At 46.3% G+C, this 26,599-nt stretch overlaps 1 protein-coding gene across 1 annotated transcript in view; it reads right to left on the reverse strand.

The window, feature by feature from the left end:
• Window positions 1–16,642: 16,642 nt before the first annotated feature.
• Window positions 16,643–26,599, reverse strand: part of POLA2 (DNA polymerase alpha 2, accessory subunit) — a 30,504-nt gene continuing 20,547 nt past the window's right edge. The window contains exons 16-18 of the mRNA XM_080985590.1: window positions 19,398–19,457; window positions 18,293–18,419; window positions 16,643–17,101 (exon numbers count right to left, since the gene is read on the reverse strand). Of these exons, the coding sequence (XP_080841716.1) occupies window positions 16,949–17,101; window positions 18,293–18,419; window positions 19,398–19,457 (340 nt within the window). The 3' untranslated portion in view covers window positions 16,643–16,948. The remainder of the gene's footprint in view (window positions 17,102–18,292; window positions 18,420–19,397; window positions 19,458–26,599) is intronic.

Raw genomic sequence — 26,599 nt, forward strand, 5'->3', positions numbered from 1 at the left:
TACCTTGGGTTACATACGCTTCAGGTTACAGGCGCTTCAGGTTACAGACTCCGCTAACCCAGAAATAGTACATCGGGTTAAGAACTTTGCTTCAGGATGAGAACAGAAATTGTGCTCCAGCAGCATGGCAGCAGCAGGAGGCCCCATTAGCTAAAGTGGTGCTTCAGGCTAAGAACAGTTTCAGGTTAAGAACGGACCTCCAGAACGAATTAAGTACTTAACCTGAGGTACCACTGTACAATGAGGCAGCTTCACCCATGTTAAGTCAGGTTCAGACCATGGGCCCTTCCACACTTCCACTTCTCCTATGATTTCACGTGATGTCAAGTTACAGGTCTGTCCTAGAGGGTTTGGGGATTTTTTGTTTGTTTTTCCCCACTGCTTTTGCCAGGAAAACCCGTTGTTTACTGCTGAATTGGAACAAATGCCAATCTGCAGAAAACCCGATGGACATTTGTTCCAATTCGGCAGTAAACAGCGGGTTTTCCTGGGGAAAGCGGTGGGACCAAAAAAATAACCCTCTCAGACCCATGACTTGAAATCACGCTGGGGTAGCTCAGTTGGTAGAGCATGAGAGTCTTAATCTCAGAGTTGTCGGTTTGAGCCCCACGTTGGGCGAAAGATTCCTGCATTGCAGAGGGTTGGACTAGATGACCCTCAGGGTCCCTTCCAACTCTACAATTCTATGATTCTATGACAAATGGAAGCGTAGATGGGTCCTGAGTCATGCAACCTGTGCTCTAGCCGCTGACCCTGTTTCATCACACGGCAGGTTACTGGAACACCAAGGTGATCTGCATCAATGGCTCACAGCTCACCATTCATTTGACAGTGACACAAGTGCCTCGGCAGGAGTGCCAGCTATGTCTGCCAGAAAATCCCCCGGAGCATTCAGGAATCCATCAGGTTCCATCAGTCAATGGGTCCCCTGTCCTTGCAGAATTGGAGTAGCTACATTCAGCACAAATGTCCTCAACAGGGAATGGCAACAGACTCACAGGAGCCTCCTGATCAGCAGAGTATTACCATTCCACTCAAGGGTTAAGGATATGCCCAGCTAGGTTTGTTGGACCACTGATGTACTGAGAGAGCCCCATGGTTGACATGGAGGCCAGGAAGTCCCACTCTAGCCCGTTTGAGGCAGCCTTGGGGCACCCATTAACTACTAACCCCTAAATCTGGGATCTGCTCTAAACCTGTGCCAGAGTTTTGCAAGCGTTTTGCAGCAAAAAAACCCCCACATTTTGCTGGGTCACCCCCACAGCTGGGTCACCATAAAGCCACCCAGCCCACCTGCCCAGGTATATCCTCCTCCCATTGTCAGAGGCACAGGTACAGAAGCACCTTGAACTTTTGCAGAAGGGGGGGGAATTAAACTGGAGTTCCTGGATTCAGTACAGTACTGTGTTATTATCAGTTTAAGCCCCGATGCTATAGAACTGTATTGGATTCAGAAGTGGGAAACTCACATTCAGATCCTCATAGTTATGCAACTCAGTGGGTGGCCTTTGGGGGAAAGTCCGTTTCTGGGCTAGACCACCCTCACAGGGCTGTTGTGAAGATAAAATGAAATTAAGGGATATGTTTTTAAAGCCCTCAGGATATTGGGTGTGGAAAGATTGTCTCTGTAAATAATATTTGGGTGTGTCTGAAGTTGCAGCTTTGTGGATCTAGAGTTGGTAATTTATAATCTTTCAAGTTAAGAATGGACAGGGTGGAAAATTACTGCATAGTGGAATCTAAGAGGCCGAGTCTGCAATTCTACACACACTTACATGGGAGTAAATCCCATTGAACGCCACGGGACTCACGTCTAAGTAAACATGCATAGCACACAACAGTGGTGCTTTTTCAACCTCTATTTATTCATATGTAGTTAAAAGCATTTATAAACCATTTAATATTTTTTAGAATCCAAACCTCTCCACTTTCATTTTTGAAATTGTTTTTATTAACAACTTCTAATTATATATATATATATATATATATATACATACATATATAAAGAAGGGATATAATAATAATACAATCTATTGTTTAAATTCACAATCAGTGCTTATGAACAAACAAAAAAATAAACACTGAGTAATTACTAATAATTAATTTGCAAACTTATTATAATACTATCTCTACAAAATTCCTAATAGACTATTTGGTTCAACGTCTTGTATTTTGTTCCACTAGTACATAATAAAGATATTCCATTTTTAAATGTTTTTATCATGTTGTCTTCCTTTTCTCTGATTACATTTGTCAGCTTTATAATTTGAACAACCTCCCATGCCCCAGCTGTTGGGGGGGACTGGATCCCCCCCCCCAGTTATAACTAATTACCATGTTAATAAATGTGAAACCAGTCTTACAATAAAAACAAATCCTTAACAACAAATAGGAAAGCTAATGGGTTAATTACACAGGAGGATGCTTGAAACTAAATATGGAATAGGCATTCCCATAAAACTGTATCTACCAATGTCAGGGAGCTAACTTTAAAGCTATTGCACAAGTGATACAACACCACCCTGAGGAAACTGTTCTTTATGTGTCTTAGAACATTTTCTTCTTTTTTGGAGGGGGTGCCAACTTTTTGGTACATATGTGGTGGGAATGCTCTTGTGTACCAACATTTGGGGTGAGAGTGGTCCAGGAAATATGCTCCATCACTCTTCACAGGGAGCACTGGAAGGATTTTCATAGGGTGGCATAAGATCCATAGCATCAGAGAATAGGGCAAGCTGCTGTTTTGGGGGGCGTGGGGCGGGGAATAATGTCAAAGTTGAGGGTGGCCTGTAGGCAGAAAAGGACACTTTTGAATCAGTTTGGTTTCTGTTTATTAACTTTGGTAATGTAGTGGAACACAGTTGCTGTCAAAAGCATATGCTACCCTATTTTTCCTCCCTTACCCTAAAAACACAAGAGCTCTGCTGGATGAGGCCAAAGGCCCATCTAGTCCATCACCGTGTTCTCACCAAATGCCAGCCAGATGCCCCTGGGAAGCCTGCAAGCTGGAGATGGGGAAACACCTGTGATTCGCCCACCTGCAATTCCCAACAACCAGCATTCAGAAGCCTCTGACAGTAGAGGTAGAGCATTGCTGTCATGGCTAGTAGCCATGCATGGACCTCTGAGACTTCTAGACTAAACCTCTGAACCTCCAAGCCACCAGAATGCTACCTCATCTCAGATCAGATCACTGGTTCATCTACTATAATTTTGCCTGCTCCAGGGGTAGCCAACATGGTCTCTTCCAGATATTGTGGGCTATAGCTCTCATCAGCTCCAGCCAGCATGGCTAATGGCCAGAGATGAGATCTCTATGCACGCAAAAGGGAGAAAAACAGAAATGGTCCAATAATGTGTGTGTGTGTATGTGTGTGTTAGCTGTACATAGTCGACTGTGCTCCTACTTTTCACCTCCAGACAACTTACTTGCATTGTCTGTATGCTTTTGTACACAGATATAGTAAAGCAGTGATGTCTGGTTTTGTTTTGTTTTGTTTTTGGTTAACCAGGGGAGCAGAAGTTAGTTTTCTGTCTTGTTTTCGTTCTGCTTGAGTTTTAAAAGGTAAAGGTACCCCTGCCTGTACGGGCCAGTCTTGACAGACTCTAGGGTTGTGCGCTCATCTCACTCTATAGGCCGGGAGCCAGCACTGTCCGCAGACACTTCCGGGTCACGTGCCCAGCGTGACAAGCTGCATCTGGCGAGCCAGCGCAGCACACGGAAATGCCGTTTACCTTCCCGCTGGTAAGCGGTCCCTATTTATCTACTTGCACCCGGGGTTGCTTTCGAACTGCTAGGTTGGCAGGCACTGGGACCGAGCAACAGGAGCGCACCCCGCCGCAGGGATTCGAACTGCTGACCTGACGATCGGCAAGTCCTAGGCTCTGTGGTTTAACCCACAGCGCCACCCGCGTCCCCTGCTTGAGTTTAGTTGTACAATATTTATTTAAAAATCCAATTAAAAATTTAAAATCGGCAGAATATATACCCTGTAACCCTCCTCCATTTCTCAAACGACTGTCATTCAGATGGTTCTTATTTTTAGGCAGAGCCAAAATACATGTTCAGCATCCCAGTGCAGATCCCTGAGCACCTCATTCATGTCAATGGGGCAACTGCTCAGTGGATTGGGCCCCTAATCTTTGCATATTTCCCACACTGTTTACCCAGATGGCGGGAGGAGGGAAGGTGGAATTAAAATTGCTTTTTGCCTGCTTAATCAGCCGCCTGAAACCGATTAAGAGGCTGTTAATGCACATATTCACAGGGAGTAAAGGAGAAAGTGAGAGAGTTGTAATTAAAATGCCTCACGTTTTAAACCTGTGGTTAATGCATTGACCTGCTGCTGGTTCGCTGCCATCTCCTCTTCTTGGTGTGTCAGTACAATAGAGGGAGTCAATGTGAATGTTGATAAACAGGCCCGGCCATGAGCAATAGGTGGATTTCCACTAGATTGCCTGCTCTCTGTGGTTTCTCCTGCTGTCTTCCTTTTCAGCAGGGAGGGTCAATGTTTAATTGCATTTCAAAATTTCCCTTCCTCATTACAATTTCCTAAACTACCTAAAATGACCCTGTTGGGTCAGGCTCACGCTCCGTCTAGCTCAGCAACTACACACTGGATGAGACGTAGCAGGGCAGGATGGCAATATCCTATTGACTAACTGTGTGAACTCAGTCCTCTAAGCATGGGTCCTTCTGCAGAATCAGGACAGACAAAAGAAAGTTATTCTTCACACAACTGTGGAATTTGCTCCCACGGTTAAAGAGAGGCTCTGTCTAACAGGGAGGTGTGGTTTGCTAATCTTGTTTGTGTTTTTCCTTCTATTTATGATGGAACTTGGGAATCTGCTCCCACCAGAGGCAGTGATGGCCATCAATTGAGTGGCTTTAAAAGATGATTAGACAAATTCAAGGTGGATATTAGGCGATCAGTGGCTATTAGCCACAATGGTTATGTTTTCCCTCCACTGTAAGAATGGGGATCATAAGTGGGAAGAGTGCCGCTTCTGGGCTTCCTATATGGGGCATCTAATTGGCCACTATGAGAACAGGATGCTGGAGTAGATGGGCCTTTGGCATGATCCAGCAACACCCTTTTTATGTAGCCAAAATGGAAGTTCCCATTCATAAGAGGAAAGTAACAGCAGGCTAGGGGAAATCCCACAGTTGTAGTACATTTTTTGTTAAAGGAGGGGAGGGGAACCACCCTAAAGTGGGGCAGGGGACCCCAAATGATGACTAAGCATGCTCAGTGAGAGCATATTTGGGGGGGGGTGCGTGGATAGAATACAGGAGAGGAGGGGGGATGGAATGGAGCAGCATGTAAAGAGGCATGGGAAACTGGCTGGCTGGAACTCTGAACAAGGGGACTCCACTCTGCAACATTTTGTTGCAGTTCCGAAATGTCCATATTTGATTATCAATCCCCAGGGGCAGGAGTATGAACACTATCTATCATGGTCACTGAAAGACCCAGCGCACAATCAAATTCCATTTCATTTCAATGTTTGCACTCAAGCTTAACCTTCCAAAAGGGAGCCCAGACCAGCGAACAATAACAGACGAAAACACAGAGAATATCATGAGTCACCAGACAATATGATACTATTTAAGTTTTAATTCAATACCTACGGGGAAGGAGGAAATATCAATTTGCAATGCAATCCTTTGCATGCTTACTCAGAACGTCTCCTTGTCTTAAATGGAGCCTGCACTCGTGTAAGTGTGTATATTAATTGAAACCACTGCTTAAATTAATTTCTGTCTCTGCATAATTCTTCTGACTGATCCAGATAATGAGCTTCTCCTCTTCTCTGTATCTTTTTCCCCCAAGGGAAAAGAGAAAAATTATATTGGTGCTTCTGCCCAAACCACCTGAAGAGGAAACTTAAGCAACCTGGATGGAAGCTGGCTGAAATAGCTTAGCAGCATGAACTAGCATAATAAAATACTGGCATTTTGGACAACGCACTTTAAACCTCTGCTCTTTGAGTCAGGATGGGCAAATATGTCAGTTTCGGTTTCCACTCTTAAGTTCAATACTCCACAATTCCACAACATATACAGTATATGTTTTTTAAGTTCTCATAAAAAATCCTCAGCAGCTGGGTTCAAATTTCTCCTAATATACACATTTTTTGTATGCAGTGTTGCGTAATGCACACATTTCTGCAAAGCCGTTTATCCCAATATGATACGTTTTTGTACATTATCTTCACTTATATGTGCAATGTCAACTCATAGAAAACCTGTCTGATGTTTGCTCTGATTCAGCTGTAAAGAGCAGGTTTTTTGTGGGTGAAAGCAGCTGGACAAGCGGAAGCATGCGTGAGCCCTGAGTCCAGCCATTGGTCCATTTAGTTCAGTGCTGTCTACACCACGGGTCAGCAAACTTTTTCAGCAAGGGGCCAGTCCACTGTCCCTCAGAGCTTGTTGGGGGCTGACTATATTTGGGGGGCGGGGGCGGAATGAACGAATTCTTATGCCCCACAAACAACCCAGAGATGCATCTTAAATAAAAGGGCACATTCTACTCATGTAAAAACACACTGATTCCCAGACTGTCCACGGGCCGGACTGAGAAGGCGATTGAGCCAGATCTGGCCCCCAGGCCTTAGTTTGCCTACCCATGGTCTACACTGACCGGTAGTGTAGAGACTCTGTAAGTTTACAGAGAGTCTTTCCCAGCTCTACCAAAAGATGCTAGTGACTCACCCTGGGATCTTCCACATGCTGGTGGCTTTGCGTCTGTGTTACACCCTTCCCCTATGTTACCCCTCCCCCTCATTTTGCAATCTCAGATAAGTTTAGGAAAACAAGTTTATAGAGGCACTGGCAGGACACCATACATAGCTAGTAGGCTGCACTTAGCTTAGTGTTTTGCAGGACTGTTCAATATGAAACGTTGCCTGCTTTTCCATGCCTGCTGTTGAGGAAATCTGCCGTCTGATAGCTTCCACGCTCTTGCATCAAACCCTAAACTGTTCAAGTGAAATATGTAATTTCACCATCTGTTCCGTTTATTTCATGGATCATTTATAATTTGCTTTCTGCTTTTACCCAGGAGGACTTTAAATAACAAACCATTTATCCTGAGCAGAGATGGAGAGCTTAGTTGCAATTTAAGGGTGCAACAAGGGGAGCCCCCGCCTCCATTTCCGCTTCCACAGGATAGGCCATCAGAACTTGCAAGTTGAATCCATACTTGGTCTGAACTTTCCTCTCCCTAAAAGCAAGCCAAGCCTATAATTTTTAATAATCTGTCAACATGGAATCCTTCAGACTCGGGAGAAGATTAACGTCTTCTGCAAAGCACTGCATCTCAAGGCGAAACAGACTGTTATTCGGAGCTGGAGGAATGTGACAAAGATTCCTTTTCTGACACAAGTCAGATGCAACACGCCTCGAGGTGGGGCAGATTTTTATCAGTTCTGCTTGGGAAGGGTGGGAAATGAAAGGCCAATTAGAAAGCAAAGGTGGCCTTTGGTTTTTCTCTTTTTCACGAGGAGAGCAAGACAGCGGTAAGAAAAGTTACCAGGCTTAGGCAAGAAAACTCATCCAGGTGTAGACAGAGGCAGGAAAAGTAAAATATTTGTGCCACTCAGCTGCAGGGAGTTGCAGACACTTCAGGATCAGAGCACTGGGGGACCATGGGCTGGTCACTATCTCTTAGCCTAAGCTACCTCACAGGGTTGCTGAGAGGATAAAATGGTTTTGGGGGGAAGAGAACCACGTAGATCACCTTGAGATCCTTGGAGAATAAAGGCGACATATAAATATAATAAATGAATAAATAATAAAACCGATAGAGCAACAATACTTGATGTGACGGCCATACACTAGCCCAGGGGTCTGCAACCCGCGGCTCCGGAGCCGCATGTGGCTCTTTTACACCTTTGCCGCGGCTCCGGGGCGGATACTAGCGAGGGGAGGAGGCGCATTGTGCGCCCCGACACTCCCCACTGTGGCGGGCGCTGTACTGGCTGTGACGTTGCATGGGGGCAGTGCGTGTGTTAGTCACGCACCGTCCTGACGTCACCTTCCCACCCGCTACATTGTAAGGGGCATGTACGCTGGTCACTGCATTGAAAGGGGGCATGTACGCTGGTCACTGTTTTGAAGGGGAGTGAAGAACACACACACACAAAAAGGTAACTTGTTAATTTAACATTTATTTCTATGAGGAGGAGTAATTCTGAGGGGTCAAACAAAGAAATAATAAAAAAGTGACAAAAAAGTTATTTTTATAATGACGAGTTTTGCGGCTCCCAGTTTTTTTTCCTTCGGAAACGGGTCCAAGTGGCTCTTTTTGTCTTAAAGGTTGCAGACCCCTGCACTAGCCACTTAGATGGCTTTAGAAGGGTATAAGACAAATTCAGGAAGGATGAGCCTAATGATAGAATATATGCAACTACCTTAACCACTGAGTCAGGCGATTGGTCTATCTAGATCAGTATTGTCTACTTTGACTGGAAGTGGCTCTCTGGGGTTTCAGGCATGGGGCATTCCCAGGGGTGACGAGGATGGAGCCTGTGTCCTTAGAATCACAGAATTGTAGAGTTGGGGGGACCATGGGTCATCTAGTCCAACCCCCTGCAATGCAGGAATCATTTGCCCTGCATGGGGCACAAACCCATGACTCTGAGATTAAAAGTCTCATGCTCTACTAACTTTCTGCGTGCGTAGCTAATGCTCTCTACCACTGAGCTGAGGTCCTTTCTCCATAGGTGGGGCGGGGATTGGGGAATCAACAGAACAGAAACAAGGAAGCGACGGAACGGAAAGAAGCAGCTTAAGTGAACTAGAAATAAAGTGACAAAAAGAGAGAGTAAATCTTCCCTTGAACGTTGTCCAAATCTTGGATTTTCAGACCACCTGACGAGAAACAACAAACTGGATTAGAGGAAAGTTGCAAAACAAAGAGGTGGTGTGGCCAGTCTTGGGAGGTAAAAGGCACGGCGAGGCCTTGTGGATTAGCCCAGGAAGAGAAGGGAGCTCCTTCCAAGATCTGTTGCGCTTCCATATGCATTTGGCGTTGGCAAGTACCTTTTCCACCAAGGACACACCCTGTTACTGTGGGGAAGCTGTTCCAGGGCCTGCATGGTGGGTGCTGAGAGAAAGGGAGCTCACTTTGGCCTGTAAAGTTTAGGGGCTGGAATGAGAGGCTTGGGATAAACCGCCTGGAGCGGAGGGATGAGAGGCAGTTCAAGCTCACAGCTGCTCGTCCATTAGGGCAAAGCAGGCCCTGCCCCACCAACCTCAGTTCGCGCCTCCTTCATACCCTCCAACATTTCTCCGATGAAAATAGGGACGTCCTATTCCACCATAATGATGATAATATTTTTATTATTTACACCCCGCCCATCTGACTGGGTTGCCCCAGCTACTCTGGGCAGCTTTCAAAATATCTGAAACATAATAAAAAATTGTACATTAAAAAACTTCCCTATACAGGGCTGCCTTCAGATGCAACTGCCTTCAGTTACTTATCTCGTTGGCTCGGGAATCATATAACTCTATACCCTCCAACATTTCTCTGATGAAAATAAGAACGTCCTAAGGAAAAGCAGGACAATCCGGGATCAAATCAGACCCATAGGAGCCAACTGCTAGGGGCTGAGGCTCCTTCGTGCCCCCCCCCCGCAACCTGGGATGTTATGTTTTTTCTGCGACACTTGGGGTATGATAGGATAGCAGGCTGCTTTATATTGAGTGAACATTTGGTCCATTTAGCTCAGTATTGTCTACAGCTGCTCTGCCTCTGAGAAACACAGAGTGCTGGGGCTCAAAGATTATAATATCCCTTTACTTTTCCCTACAACAGCTGGTTTGAATTTCCAGCCACGGGGGGGGGGGGGGAGGACATACATACAGGTGTGCACTTGCACATGAGTAACAATAGGTTGCAGCCCATGTTAATCCTACTCAGAGTAGACTTATGGACATGACTTAACTCAGGTCAGTGAATCTACTTTGAGTACAATTTACCTGAAAAGAACCCATTGTCCAAAGATGGAAACTCATCACCAAAGGAACAATTTTATATTTATTATTTAAAAGTATAAAATTGTGGAGTTGGAAAGGATCACGAGGGTCATCTAGTCCAACCCCCCGCAATGCAGGAATGTGGGGCTCAAACCCATGACCCTGAGATTAGGAGTCTCATGCTTTACTGACTGAACTCTCCCACTTACGGTATTTATATTGCCTCTGCTTTCCTCCAAGGCGGTGTTCAAGGTTCTCTCCCCGCCTCACGCCATTTTATCCTCACAACCCTGTGAGGCAGATTAGGCTGAGGTCACAGGCTTGAAGAACTTTTATGGTTTAGTGGGGATTTGAACCCTGGTCTCCCTGGTCCTAGTCCTACCAAGAAACCACCCACCCACTTCCAGAAAAAGAACCCAGGAAATCTAAGTATTTTCTGGTTGATGGGGAACGTCACACAGGAAGAGGGAGGGCCTACTCCGTATCTTTACACACATAAACTCTTTTTTCCCATGCGTGATTCATTCTGCGAAGAAATAAATAAATGTCATCAGCTCTGCTATCTGGCGGGCGGCCAGAGGCTGAGTTTTCCCTATTGTGAAATGCATTTCAGCTGAAATCTAAAACAAATATCCCCGTAACAAAGGACAGCCTACCCCCCCCCCCCGTTCGCCCTGCAACCCGACCCCCACACCCTGCAGCAACATTTCTGGAGAAATGCAATCAGTTTTGTTTTGCTTTTTAAAAAAACACAATTGGCAGCAAAAATGCGGAGAATATTTCCTCCTTTCCCTTTACTAGCTGTGGCTGGGACTGGAAATTTTATCCCAGGCTTCAGCTGGGATGGGATTGCCAGGGAGTGAGGGGTGAAGCATTCAGATTGGCCTAGGCCAAAGGTCAGCCCTAACAGATTAAGCCTGGGCTGAGCTTCTGCCATTGCTGATATTACCTCAGGTTATCAGCATTTATGACAGGGAAAGGTTCTCTTTGGAGGCACGTCTTCAGTGACAGTCACAAACTGTATTGCACACATCAATAGAGAGAGACCAAATGCTCAGTGAGATGAGCTATCACTGACTGAAAGCAACTTTTTCTTGCCTCAGGTGGAAAATCCACAATGGCCCTCTGCATTTCCCTCTTATAAATTTATTGATTTCATTTGTGTCCCGCCTTTTCTCCAAGGAGCTCAAGTTGCCATACAAGATTCTCTCCCTCTACAAGAGGAGTGGAGACCCCCCAAACCCACAGGCTAAATTTGACCCACCAGTCCTCCACATTTGGGCCACGAAGCCAATTTGGGGAAGCTACACACACCCATCTTCAATGCATCCAACATGACGTCGCACAGGGTGCTGATGGAATTTGAGACCCCAATATCTGCCAATATCACCATCAAAGGAAGAGTCCACCTTCTGAGGGAGCCCATTCTACTGTGGAATGGCTCTTACCCATCAGAAAAGCTCTTCCAGAGGTTTAGACCGGAATATCCTTTCTTGTAATTTGAATCCCTCTGGAGCTGCAGAAAATGAGCTTGCTCCATCTTCCATGTGACAGCCCATCAGGGATTTGAAGATGGTTATCATATCACCTCTAAGTCTCTCCTCTTCTCCAGGCTAAACATCCCCAACTCCCTCAACTGTTCCTCATAAGACTTGGTATCCAGGCCGTTGAGCATCTTGGTTGCCCTCTTCTGCACATGTTCCAACTTGCCAATGGGCCGGTCCACACTTAACTTCCCCCCACCAATGCTTTCTAGGCACGGAGCGGCACTTTAAAGTGCCGTATCTGAGCTTTTTTTTTTTCATTTTCATCCCCCCCCCCTTAATGCTGAATCAGAACAAACAGCAATTTCTGAGCAATGCCTTGAAACTATGTTGTCGTAGAACATGAGTGTTTTCTTAACCTTATTATGTCTGTATAGTTTTATCTCAAAGCATCTTCTGTGAACAGATGCCAATTTTATGTTTTGATTCATATATTCCTGTCTTCTCTGTATGCCAATAAAGGTTGATTGAATTGAAACAGCAATTCAGGTTTTCTGCAGATTGCCGTTTGTTGTGATTCAGCAGTAAAACATCGGGTATGGGGGGGAGCACTCGGATAAGGCGCTTGAAAGTGCAGACCTGGATGAATCCAATAGCCTTCTTAAACTGTGGTGGCCAGAACTGGACACAGGACTCCAGGTGGGGTCTGACGAAGTCAGCAGTTCTGTTACTTTACTTGATCTGAAACACTAGACTTCAGTTGGCGCAGTCTAGAATTGCATTAGCTCTTTTTACTGCTGCATCACAGTTGAATCATATTAAGCTTGCGGTTTCCCCCATTTTTTTAGCTGGAGAAACAACCTGGGTTGACGCTGAGAACTTTTGCATGCAAAATGGATGGCTTGGCCATGAGACCTGTTCCTCACAAGCACCCCACACAAAACTGAGATTTGTCTGGGGAGGAGGGCGTTTTCGCTGACCAGAAAACATGCAGATCTTTCCGCTTCAGCAATAGAGCTCCTACTTTCAGAACTCAATCCTATTTCCCAAAAGTCGGAAGTAAAATAATGCAAAGCAGCCCTGGCTTAAAAGGGGAGAATGACTTTCTTAGAAAGGAATTCAAGGCGGTTGGCTTCAGAGACAGCAGGCAAGAGAATCCCCAGAAGGGAGGGAGGGGAAGGAAAAGGAAAGGTGAGGATCTTGAGGAAATGGGGGCAGTACAGTATTGTCTCTTTGGGTGCAAGACTTCTTGTACACTCAAAATGCTGGCTCCTTAGCTGAACCTCTCCCCCTTCCACAAAAGACTCCAGATTTCTAGCTTTGGGGTTTTTTTGGGAGGGCACAGAAAAGGAGAAAGGTACACCCCAGTGGAAACTTTCAGAGGAAGCCACCTATTGCTTTCAGTCAAGGATGGTCACATCTGTCAATTCTGGTCTAAGTTTCTCAGTCTTAAGGTCAATTCTCCACATTCTCACATCAGCTTGAGAATTTTTTAAAGGAAAGGTTCACATGAAAATCCACCAGCATTTTAATGCAAATGTAAACTGCCCCGTGATCCTCAGATGAAAGGAGGTATCTTGAGGCACTGAATTCCACCCATCCATTGGGGGGGGGGAGGCTCGTCATGTGACATCAAACGGGCAACATACACATGATGTCACACATGTTGGGAGGAAGCCGCAACGCCCGGCGAGGCCCTCCACCACCGCGAGGCCAGGTGGGGCCTGACCCCTCAAGACTGGGGGAGGGCTCAATCCCATCCCCTCATACTTGTGGTGGGCTTATTTCAAAAAGTCTGAATGGGTTGGGCATAGGCACCAACTCCATGGGGCCCTGGCACCCACAAGATATCTGCTGTGGCTGCCCGGCCTCCACCACTGCTGCTGCTCACCACCACATCTGTCAATTTGGGATGTGCCGGTTAAATTGGGACACTTGAGGAGTATGCAGTCACTCAACAATCCAAATGTTCCCACAGGCCTAAAAAAGGTTGGCAGCCCTTGAGGTGGATATTTCTGAGCTAGAAGGGTCAATGGTACAGCTGAGTATAAGGCAGCTTCCTAGGAGCATAATTTTATCACAAGTCGATTTGTGGGGTCATTTAAAGCACTGGTAACAATTGGGGGTGCACTGCCAGCAGAGGAGGGCGGACAAAATGCTTCTGAGAACCAGCCATGGCGCTGGGGGGTGGGTGGCAGCAGGTGGTCATTCCTGAACGAAGCGATCATGATAGGCTTGGGGTGGGGGGTGGGGGGAAGCGGAGCCAGCCTCAAGTCTGAGGTATGCATGACTGAAGGCATGGGGAGTATCATATGTTATATACAGCATTTTGGACTGAACCTCAAGCGGCTAAATAAGAATACATTGCAGTGGCCTTCCCCAACCTGGGGCCTTAGGCTGCAACTCGTCCCATCAGCTCCCAGGACAGGACAGTCAATGATCAGGGAGGATTCGAACTGACAGCAAGTCAGATGTTCTGAGTGTCACAGTGGAGGCACATGAATGCTGCCATAGGGGTTTCCACCGCCTGAGGCAGCGGCCTCACCCCACCTAATGGCTGTGCCAGGACAGCACAGGAATGTTTGGAGGATTCAAATGGGGAGAGAACCATGCACACCACCTTAATATCCTTGAAGGAAAAGGTGATATGCAAATAAAAAGAAAGAAATAGAAGTCATCATCCCCCCGCCAACAACCTATTCATATAGAAACACCTTGAATTATCGCCTTCCGATCTCTTCCTTCAAATGCCTTCTCAGAATCATTGCCCTCCTTACCCCAGAAAGTATTGGCTTGACCCTCTCCCCCTCTCCCACAAATGGAACAAAACCAACTTTAAAGCCTTCATGAAAGTTGTTGTGGGTGCTATTTCTAGTTACTGCAGTAGCCTAACCAGCTAACCTAGCAAGTGAATTAGAAGAGACACTCAGCTACAAACACACTCCACGCCCTTCGGCAGACTCACACCAAGACATAGGATGGGCAGGAGAGAATAATTACAGGGTTGTCTCAATGAGAAGCCCTTAAAACACTGTCAAGACCAGGAATGGGCGACCTGCGACCCTCCAGAACTGGGGTGGGGAACCCTTTTCAGCCTGAGGGCTGCACACCCAATGAGGCAACCTTCCGGGTGCCACATGCCGGGGGTGGGTGGGCCAGAGGCAAATAATGTCAATTTCATCTTTGCACGGTGAGGTAGATTCTGTACATTCCCCCTATCTATCCTGCACCCAGGCAAGCAAAGAGGCAGCCTCAAAGGTTAAGAGCACATTTCAGCCAGGAGGGTATAAAGCAGGTTCGCCAAGGGGGCTGTGGCCTGGGGAAAGGTCCCTCCATTCTCCCCCCAACCCACTCGCTGCCCAATAATGCAAAGTGAACTACATAGAACCAACCAACACACATAGCAAGAGCCAAAAGGCAAAGTTTACTTCCAGAAGAAGCACTGATCTATGGCTGGGGGCGGGAGGAGGAGGCTGGGTTGCCAACACCAAGTGCTCTAAGCTCTAGATCTAAGTATTATCACGTTTCTTTTATTAGCTGCTCTGCACTTTGCTTTTATGGAGCAGTGTGGTTTTATAGGCGGGCGGTACTGGGTCATTAGCATGGAAGGCAGTGTTCCTCCAACCCCCCCGTTTTCCCAAGAATGTGTGTGTTAATAGGTTTAACGAAACACATCACAGGTTCAGTGCAAAGCAGGAGGAATACTTAGCTTATATCTTTCTTAAGCTCTTTGTCGGTCTGCCTTATTGAAAAAACGAAAACACCATAGTTCAATTGGTTAGAACAGGCTTCCTCAACCTCGGCCCTCCAGATGTTCTGAGACTACAATTCCCAGCATGCCTGACCACTGGTCCTGCTAGCTAGGGATCATGGGAGTTGTAGGCCAAAAAACATCTGGAGGGCCGAGGTTGAGGAAGCCTGGGTTGGAGCGTAGTGCTGAGAACACCAAGGTTGCAGGTTCAATCCCCTTATAGGACAGCTGCATATTCCTGCATTGCAGGGGGTTAGACTAGATGATTCTCAGGGTCCCTTCCAATGCTGCAATTCTACGATTCTTTGATCTCCTTAATGGACACAGAAGCAGAGAATTATAGAGTTGGAAGGGACCACTAGGGTCATGTAGTCCAATCCCCTGCAATGTAGGAATATTTTGCCCTATGTGGGACTTGAACCCACAACCCTGAGATTCAGAATCTCATGCTCTACCGACTGAGCTATCTCCTAGGTGCCACAGCCACCCATCAATCAGGGCCCACCTGCGTCAGGAACACCAAAGCATCCATTTATAAATACTGTTTGAAGAACAATGGAGCTACGTTATGAAATTATTGTCATGGGAACATAAGAGCACTGTTGGTATCCAGAGATATACTGCCTCCGACATAGTGGCTGGTAGCCACTTCATATGCTTATCCTCCAGAACTCCTTTCAAAGCTATCACAAGCTGATGGCCATCACTTCATCAAGAGGGAGCAACTTCCACAATCCAACTCAGCACTGTGTGAAGATGCATTTTCTTTTGTCTGTCAAAAATCTTCTAACATTCAGCTACATTGGAAGGCACCCGCTGGGTCCTTGTGTTATGAGAGATGGCATCCGTAGTGTGCTCTGGAGCTCAAGTTCATAACACTCTATATGCATATCGCACTCAGGAACCCTTTCAAAATAAGCCTCTGAAGTAGATCACTTATGACCCCTCACATATTGCAGGCAGGGCCAAAGCTAAGCCTAAGGCAACCTGAGAGGAACCAGGGACTCATAATTCAATCTCTTTGCCCCACCTCTCAGGCTGGTGCACCTTGTACAACTCAGCAAAGAAGAATGGGGACAAAACCAGTGCTAGATGGTTCAACCTGTCCCTGGCCTCTCTACTTTCCACCACACTGGTCCCAATGGGCAACAGCAACCACTGAATATATCCAAGACTAGATAATAAGAAACTGCAGGAGAATTGTGTTTTTTTGTTTTAAATGTCTGCACCCCAGCTGCACGCAAGACCTGAGCTTTCAGTTTTCCAAACTAGAGGTCAGTTTCCCCACCAACTTTGCAGGATTGGAGTGTTTGAGAGGGGTGGGGGAGGGAGTTAAGACACCTCAAAGGATATCAACTTTGAAGCAGAGAGGGAGACATGTTGCTCCCCCACCATCCAAAAAAAATGCTACACACCAATGAATATAGCTAACTTTTTATCTGTCTTCTCAAAGTAGAAAGTGTTTTGTCAAAAGGACATTAGCGTAGGCAAATCCATTCTTCCCCGCCCAAACTTGGGGAAATTGGAACAGAAGAGATTCTCTCCAGCTGTGTTGGCAGCAAAGGTGGAAGGCAGATTCCCAAACAGCTGCAGCCCTGAGAGACTCCTAGACATTGGAGGAGAAACCCGCTCTGTCTCTTCAGTCTCGTCCCTAAACTGTGTTTTGGTCCCGCTCCAGCAAAACCTCTGCAGTCCTCTCTGCTGGTGGGTTGAGGAGATGGATGCAAGTTAGATTCTCACGACCTGAGCAGCGATGCAAGGGCTCTTTCGCTCCTCCTGGTCCTTGGAGACCTTCTGCTGGATGCACAAACGCCCATAGGTGCCCCCTACCTGGCCTTTTGTTAGCCGGCCTGGGTTCACACAGACACACCCAAGGACATCCTAGGGATGGGCAGGAAACAAAGGGAGGGGGGAAGAGACATTAAAAACAAGAAACAGGCTCTCTAGTCAGATGGGAAGGTATCATTAGGACATACTGATTTTAATCTCCCTAATATGGGTGTAGGAACTGTCTTGCCAGATCAGAAAAATCTGTCTAGTGCAGCATCCCAGTTCCAAAAAATGGGGGCAGCCAGATGTTTCTCAGCACTCACCAGCTGGGTATGGCAGCAATGACTACCCTTTATTGATCTTAAAGGGCGTCTCTCTCAGTATCAACCATTCTGGGACCTACGATCAGCAAAGGAGGCCATGTTGGTGGTGCCTGATTGGTGGCAACCCGAACAGGGCCTTTTTGGTGGTGGTTCTGTTTGTGGGGTGCCCTCCTTGCTGAAGCGGGCCTGCTCCACTCATTATTAATGCTGCTATCCAACTGAGTGTATGTGGCTTAAAGGTTTTCAATGTTTTTCTTAATGTAATTGCCGCCCCCCCACCGGCATTTTGTTGTTTGCTGTCCTTGGGAGGGCAGGATAAGTAAGCAGTTTGCCCTCTAAAATAGACTGCCTCTGAACATGAATGGTATAATAGCGTTTTATCAATGGGTCTTCAGTGAACTCATCTGTATTTCTCCCCCTCTAAGCCTTCCTCTGCCATCTATTCTCCACCCCAACTCCTGCTCAACAGGGCAGCATGCAGAGATCCTTGCAGTGAAGTGGTGTGGCTGTGTTCAAGAACCTGTGGACCGGAGGTCGAATCCCAATGCTGGAATTAGAGGGAAGGGAAGTGGCAGAGCATTCACTTTGGTTGCAGGTCCTGGCATTTCCAAGGAAGACTCGGAATATCTCCTGAGTAAAATCCTAGAGAGCTGTTGCCAATCATTGCAAGCAATACTGAGCTAGACCCAGTCCCCTATGTTTCTATATAAATCGGTCCTTTAGTCAGTTCCATGAGGACTGGAATCTTACTTTATTTTTAGAGCTGTAGCTCAGTGGTTAGATCAATTGCTTGGCATGAAGAATCCTGGCTCAGTCCCCAGCTTCTCCAGGCAGAGCTGGGGGATACTCTCTTGCTCAAAACCCTGGAGAGTCGCTGCCAATTTGTGTGGACAACACTGAGCTAATGTGCGTAAGACAGCTTGGAATGTGTCCCCTCCCTCCATCGCCCTGCGCCCAGACAGCTTCATTTCCCCCCAACCTTGATAAAGTATCTCAGTTCCGACGGAGTGATCAGTACGTCCGGCGTGACAGGCAGGGCTGCGTATTGGTAGAAATGTTCGTAATCAACGTTCATCTCTTCCGCGGGAGGGTAGAGTGGATAGTAACTGCTCAGGAATTAAAGAGAGAAGGAAAGATCGCGTTACCCCTCCCATTCTGCAACCCGCTCCCTCGCATACATTGACACGCCCAGCAGCTGTTCCTCTCCCCCTTGGGTACCAACAGGATGCCAAGCTGTGCTTTTCAACACTGCTGCCAATTTCAGTTTGCATGTGTGTGTTTCTGCAGTCTCTAAATTCAGCACCTTAAAGGCACCGTGTTCCAAGGGGTGTTATCTCCATGTTTCCAAAGTGTTGCGAAGGGGAGGAAAATAAAGGGAGTTTGACAAATATAATAGAATTACAGAGCTGTAGAGTTGAAAACCACCAAGGAAGGAGAGCCCACCACCTCTCGTGGGAGTCTCTTCCCCTGTTGAACAGCTCTTACTGCCAGAAAGTTCTTCCTGATGTTTAGTCCTGACCTTTGGACTTTGGACTTGGCTTGCATGGCTTGACCCCCCAGACTCTCTGGACTTGCCGCCAAGTAGGCCAGGGGTTCAGGACACATACAGCTTGGAAGGACAAAATACAAATGGCAATAATGTCGAGCCTGGAAAGATCCCAGCTAACTCGCTACCCCAGCCTCTGGTTTTTCCCTTCCTCTCATCTCCACAGCTACAGATGTTGCGCTTCTTTACAATACTACACGTAATCATGCAATGAACCAACTTTATTTTAAGGGGCAATGCCATAGCTCAGTGGCAGAGGCCCTGCTTTGCAAGCAGAAAGTCCCGGGTTCAATCCCCACCAGCTTTTCCTCGTAGGGATGGGAAAGACTCTGCCTGAAATCCTGGAGAGCGGCTGCCAATCGGTGCAGACAATACTGAACTAGATGGACCAATGGAGTTGCTGTGATTTGAACCCAGGACTTTTGGCAGGCAAAGCAAGAGGCCTTATGCTGCCGAAGGAAGAAATCAGGTCAAGTGTTGCCACAAAAGATACCTGGGAGCAGGGAGGGTTTGTTTTGCTGCAACAAAAGGAGCTTACCTCCTCTGAGTCAGGATGTGCTTCAGAGTTCGGGAAAAACGGTCCAAGACACTGGAAGAACTGGGACAGAAAGAAAAGAGAGAGGAAGGTGGCAAAATTAAAAAGAGGGCGTGAAAATATGTATTAAAAATAGAACCAGTACCGAGCCCCCCTCCCAGATCTGCTTCTCTAAAACAGACTCCCTTTCAGCCTAAAATAAGTCCCGAGTTGTCATGAGGATAAAATGGGTGGGGGAGATGGAAGATTTAATAATAGGACTGCTTAGTTGCATACCTTAATTATTTGTATTTTAATTTCTGTGTTGATGGGTTTTCATATTTTGTAAAATTGCTTAGAAGCCTATTTTGCCAAGTGGGATTAATTATCATCAACTTCTTAGAAATGACTGGCTGATGTAAAGATTTCATCCTTAAATGGCTTCAACACATTAAACCTTAATTAAAATTAAAAGGTTTAAACCTGACCCTCTTAAATCCAACCCAGACATACCAGGCAACATCAAGTCAGCCACCAGCAGGAAATTTAGGCTGCTACATACAACAGCAAGGGTGTGGAACCTTTGCCGCCCCCCCCCCCACGTTGCTGAACTACAACTCCCATTAGCCCCAGCAAGCATGGCCAATGGACCAGGGATGATGGGAGTTGTAGTTTGGCAGCATCTGGAAGCCAAAGACTCCCTTTGCACCTGATGTACAGGATAATAAACCTCAGTCATTACGCACACGCACACACACACACACACACACACACACTCTCCTCAAAATACAACACAAGTCAGTTCCCTGGCATTTTGGAAACATCAGCAGGCTTATTCCCAGCGGAAGCTGCTTCTCTTAGGAATATTCCCACCCGTCCCCTCCTGGGAAAATACCGTATTTTTCGCCCCATAGGACGCACCGGCCCATAAGGCGCACCTAGTTTTTTGGGGGGGGGGGAATTATTTCCCCCCCCAGGCGCGGGGCTGGGGCGGGGGAAGCCCGAGCTTCCCCCAACCCCAGCCCCCAGAACAGGCAGCTCTCCGCAAGCCGTGGGAGCCCAGCGCCGGGCTCCCATGGCTTGCGGATAGCTTCCTGAAGCCTGGAGAGCGAGAGGGGTCAGTGCGCACCGACCCCTCTCGCTCTCCAGGCTTCAGCGAAAGCCTGCATTCGCCCCATAGGACGCACACACATTTCCCCTTCATTTTTGGAGGGGAAAAAGTGTGTCCTATAGGGCGAAAAATACGGCACTTACTTGTTCCATACTGCACAAGTGTAAAAACAAAAAACAAACAGACAGACAAACAAAAACAACATCTGCAAAATTTAGCAAAGATGTCTTATTATTTATCTGCAGTGCTAGCACCCCAGCCTTTTCACCAAAAAGTGTTTCAGAGTAGCTTGTAAGAAAATCCCTGCCTTCAGGCTAACAAACAAGATACGGCACATGAGGAAAAGAGAACAGGAGGGAGGAGGGACGCTCAAGCGAAACATGCCAGTAAGGGATGTGCTTTGGGAAGAGGGGCTGCAGCTTGGAGGGTCTGTTGTCCGAGGGTCAACTAGAGGCCTGGGGGGCTGGTTTCAGTTGCTAGGTCTTAAGTTCCCCAGCTCTGGCCCAGCTTGAATATGCAAAGGCTCCCGGCTTCCTATTCTCAGGAGACAGATTCAAGGATCTTGAGATTAAGCCAGAGAAGGGAAGGTCTACATTCTTTTTTTTCTTTCTTTTTGCTATTTTTTTGGCGTGTTTATCTGCCAGTTCTGCTATTCTAAGCAGGATTTTTAAACAGCTTTTGAAAAATTCAGCTAAAATAGGCTTTAGCAAATTTTCTGTAAGCAGCCATTAGTATTTATATAGCTAAAAGGTGGGCTATAAAAATGCTTTCATAAATACATCAGGCACTGCCCTATGGACTCCCGCCACAATTTATCAGGGAAAGAAACTTGAGATTGGTTTAGGCTTGTGGTTCTGAACAGAAGCATTTTTAAAGATGCCAAATCAATCTTTCAATTGACTGGCCAGCCACACAAACACACAAACAAACAAACCCTTCCACAGCCACTCTGGGCAGCTTCCAACAAAAGATTAAAAATACATTAAAATGTGTATTCTGCTCTCTGTCGTCATCATCGTCATATTCATACCTCAACCATCTGACTTGGTTGCCCTAGGCACTCTGGGCAGTTTCCAACATAATAATAAAAAAGCCAGCAAAACATCAAACATTAAAAGCTGAAGAGTTCAAGGAGATGTATGTGGAGGTCCTCTACCCCCCAGTTATCTTCACAAACACCCCGTGAGGTAGGCCAGGATGAAGAAAAGGTGGCTGGCTGGCTGGCTGGCTGGCTGGCTCAAGATCACCCAGTGGAGCTTCATGGCTGAGCAAGCCCAACTCTCCTAAGATACTGCAGGGATAGGAAGGATGGGGAAACACATGAGGCCCTCCAGAGGTTATTGGACTACAATTCCCATCAGCTACACTGGCTGGGGCTGATGGGATTTAGAGTCCAACAACATCTGGAGGTTCCCCCGGGTTCCCCCACTCTCTGAGATGAAGGACACACATACGGCAAGTGGATTTTATAACTAGCAAAGCAGGGGGGAAAAACAGAAAAGAGGCCTCTGCGTTCAAATTTTACTCTGCTGGTGTGGTCATGTATGTGTGCAAGGGAAAGACTCATGTACTTTCATTACTGTATTTTTTGCTCTATAAGACTCACTTTTTCCCTCCTAAAAAGTAAGGGGAAATGTGCGTGTGTCTTATGGAGCGAATGCAGGCTGCGCAGCTATCCCAGAAGCCAGAACAGCAAGAGGGATTGCTGCTTTCACTGCGCAGCGATCCCTCTTGCTGTTCTGGCTTCTGAGATTCAGAATATTTTTTTTCTTGTTTTCCTCCTCCAAAAACTAGGTGCGTCTTGTGGTCTGGTGTGTCTTATAGAGCGAAAAATATGGTACATTATGTCAGAGCTGGCCCTCTGCCAGCCTATTGTAATATTCGAAACTCTGCTGCAGTTGAGAGGGTTTTTTGGCAGTCGCTGTTAAGTCACCCACAAAACCAGCTTAACGCATCATGTTTTTGTCCCCTCCTCCCTCCTGCCGTGGAGTCCCAAGCTAATACTCATAAATTAAAAGCTCTCTGTTGTCTGAAGGCACGGCGACTCACCAAAACACAGAAACCTTGACATAAGGGAGTGCAAAAGTCAGGCATGAAACACACACACACAGAGACATAAACAACAACACGTCACCAGTGTTTTGTATGCAATGGGCAAAAGAAAAACAAAGGCAACCCAACAAGTCCCTCCCCGATATAATAAGGGAGAGAGCTGGGTGGAAGAACAACAGGACAGGAGCAAACGCCTTCCCTGGCAGGCGAGAGATTGCTCACGGCACCTTTCATTTTGCTGGTTTCTAGTCCACGTGATCCCAAAATACAGGGCAAGGTGAAAAGGCAATAAAGTATTACCGGTACCTTAAATTAATAGCTTTTCATCCAACTCCCATAATTTCTGACCACTGCCCATGCTGATGGGAGCTGTGTCCTGATCTGCCCCACAGCTGACGCAAGGTGAAGGGAAGGTGGGTGCGGTATGGAAGAAAATGCACTTGTGGGCCAAATTAGGGACCATTTGGCAGGCCTAGCTAAGGGTCCAGAGGTCCTCCACCTTTTCTCTAACAGTTGTGCAGAAGTGGGGGAATTTCAGCAGCATGACAAGTCATAAATCTGTGGGGGCAGAGAGGAACTTGCTCCTGCCACAGAACCACTCTTCTGTGCAGCAGCTGAGAAGCCCGCCTGCCCTTCTCTGTACCAGCTCACTGTGAGAATATATATATTATTTTCATTTCACAAGATTTATATACTGCCTAATTAAGCAACAAAAAAGACCTCTAAGCGACTTACAAAAGACAATCTAAAGTTTTCTTCAAAACATACAAATGAAAGCAAACATTACAAATTTTAAACTTCTTTAAAAATCAGTAATTTAAAAATTATACTTATCAAAACAACATATGGTGGTACCTCGGGTTACATAAGCTTCAGGTTACATACGCTTCAGGTTACAGACTCCGCTAACCCAGAAATATTACCTCGGGTTAAGAACTTTGCTTCAGAATGAGAACAGAAATCGTTCTCTGGCGGCGCGGCAGCAGCAGGAGGCCCCATTAGCTAAAGTGGTGCTTCAGGTTAAGAACAGTTTCAGGTTAAGAACGGACCTCCGGAACGAATTAAGTACTTAACCCAAGATACCACTGTATTAAAATTGCATGACAAAATTACACATCTGGGTAGGCTTGCCTAAACAAAAAAATTTTTTAGCAGGCACTGAAAACAATACAGCAAAGGTAACTGGCTAATATCAAGGGGCAGGGAGTTCCAGAGATTAGGTGCTGCCACACTGAAGGGTTGATTTCTTGCAGATGTGGAACGAATATTATGTGGCATTTGCAAAAGTGCCACTTCTGCAAACTGAAGCAGGCTGTGTGGGCACAGATGAGGTGAGGCGATCCTTCAATATTATTGAATCATTAGATCCTAATATTCATCAGGGGAAGGGGAGGTATAGGATGGAAAGAGAGAGGAGATAAATGCAGCCCCCCCCCCCTAGAGATACAACATTGCTTTCCTGACTTTATTCTGGAGAAGAGCAATCCTCTTTCCCCCAAAATGAACAGCCCCTGGAGATCTAAAAATAATAAAGTCAGCACTGAGAAGACAGTTATAAGAGCCAACTGCCGGTTTTCCTGGTATTTCAGGGCAAGTTTAAGGAATTGGTTTCCCTGTTATGGGAAGTGGAGGAAAGGCAGCAGAATTTGAAGCTCCCAAGAGAGTGTCTAACTGGACTAATTCAATTAACATATTTTTGGCATGTTTTGGCCTTTCTCCTCCAGTGAGGGAAGTGTTTGAGGTAGTTTCCTTTGAAGGAGGAAGTGTGAGGTGACATCTGTTTGCCCCTTCCCTCTCTACAACATGGGACAGGGAGACAAACTCCTACAATCTACAAACTCCCCCACCCCAATCTCCACTATGCATTTAAAGTGGTGTGACACCACTTTAAAGAGTTACGGTTTCCACACACCTCACCAAAGAATCCTGGGAACTGTCGTTTATTAAGGCAGCTGAGAATCGCCAGGAGATTATTCCCCTCACAGAGCTACAGTTCTGAGAGTGGCTTCATAATCAACCCCTCTTTCCCAGGATATTATTATTAATTCGATTTATATACCGCCCTTTATCAAAGAGATCCCTGGGGGGTGTACAATGTTTAAAGCACATTACAGAACACCAGTGATAAAAAAATAATAAAAAACATACAGACAGACAGCCTAATAATAAAATAGTCATCAAAATAACAGTCCTCTCTCCCACTGGTCATAGATTATTTAATAGCCATAAGCCTGGGTAAAGAGGAATGTTTTGGCCTGGCGCCTAAAGATATTGCAATGGTGGCGCCAGGGGGAGAGCGTTCCACACTAGGGGAACCACCACAGAAAAGGCCTGTTCTCTTGTTATAAAGTAACATGACATAAGATGACACTGTGAAGGAGAGAAGGCCTGGGCTGGAGAAAGAGAGAGATTCAAAAATTTTAACCCACTATACTGCCAGAGGACATCTAACTAGTGTACAGAAATAGAATATTAAAAAATACAGGTCATGAACAGTATTGAAGCATAAAAACCCAGAAGTTAAAAACTTCAGGAAACAAAAGAACAGGCCACTTTGGGAGAAATGAATGGAAAGAGCCTAGCTGCAGGATCAGGCCCACCTGGTGCCTTATCCTGTTCTCATAGTGACGAACCAGAAATCCCAGTGGGAAGACCAAAAACAGGGCATAGGTACACTATGCTCTCCCCGCTTGTGATTCCTTACAACTAGTGTTCAGAAGCGTATCAAGGTAGAACATAAACTTATCCACCATTAATTTGTCTAATCCTCTTTTAAATTCCAAGTGCAGTTGCACCGCAGGTGTGCATTAATCGCGTGATATAGGCGGTTTTAGTTTCAGCCCCTTTCTTAATTATCCCTAGCATGGAATCTGCTTCTTTCACACCGAAAAGACACCTTTGTCGAGTTATCCACTACACCTGAAGGTCTCCTTCCTGGTCAGTCACCACTGGTTCAGACCTCATATGAAATAAAGATTTTCAGTGACCGTCAGAATCATAATGTCGGGGCTTGTTTCCCTCCTGAGGGAAGAGAATTCCGGAGAACTGGTGCCACAAGGCTAAAAGCATGACTTCGAGTCGCAGCACGCTTTTTGCTCAGAGATGTGTGACACCATCAACAGATGACGATGGCGCTGAGAAACGGGGAGCTGTCTCCCCATAAAAGAGGAAGAAAAGAAGAAAAACACATGGTGAAGGGAAAAGAGAGGATGTGACACAAACCCTCAAGGCAGAGGATGACTGCGATGCTTGATTTACTTAATGACAGGCCATGGGCTGCTGGCACCAGCCAACATCTGAGGCACGCCACTTGTCAAGAGATTTTCTCAGGAACTTCACTTTGAAGTGAGACAGACTTTCTTTCTTTCTTTCTTTCTGATCTTGTCTGGAGATCAACCCATCCAGATGATTGATTCATTGGCTAAGACAGAAGGAACTCTGCATACACTCAGGAGCAGAATATTTGGGATGTAGAGAGCCAGACCATTGCTCCCTCGGTATTGCCTATACAGTGGTACCTCGGGTTACATACGCTTCAGGTTACAGACTCCGCTAACCCAGAAATAGTACCTCGGGTTAAGAACTTTGCTTCAGGATGAGAACAGAAATTGTGCTCCGGCGGTGCGGCAGCAGCAGGAGGCTCCATTAGTTAAAGTGGTGCTTCAGGTTAAGAACAGTTTCAGGTTAAAAACAGACCTCCGGAACGAATTAAGTACTTAACCCGAGGTACCACTGTACTGCTCTCCAGATTTTCAGGCAGGGGACCTCTCCAGCTCTTCACCTGGCACCTAAAAGGTTTGCCAGCCAAACCTCCCTGGGGAGAGCATTCCACAAATGGGGAGCCACTGCAGAGAAGGCCTGTTCTTGCGTTGCCACCCTCCAAACTGCTCCTGGAGGAGGCACATGAAGAAGGGCCTCACAGAATGATCTCAGCATCTGAGTAGGTTCATATGGGGAGAGGCAGTCCTTGAGGTATTGTGGTCCTCAACCGTTTTAGGCTTTATAGGTCAAAACCAGCAGCAATTTGAAGTGGGCCCGGAAACTAATTAGCAGCCAGTGCATT

Source organism: Podarcis pityusensis, assembly GCF_964106645.2.
Source record: "Podarcis pityusensis genome assembly, chromosome: 16".
In the NCBI taxonomy this organism is placed as follows: Eukaryota; Metazoa; Chordata; class Lepidosauria; order Squamata; family Lacertidae; genus Podarcis; species Podarcis pityusensis.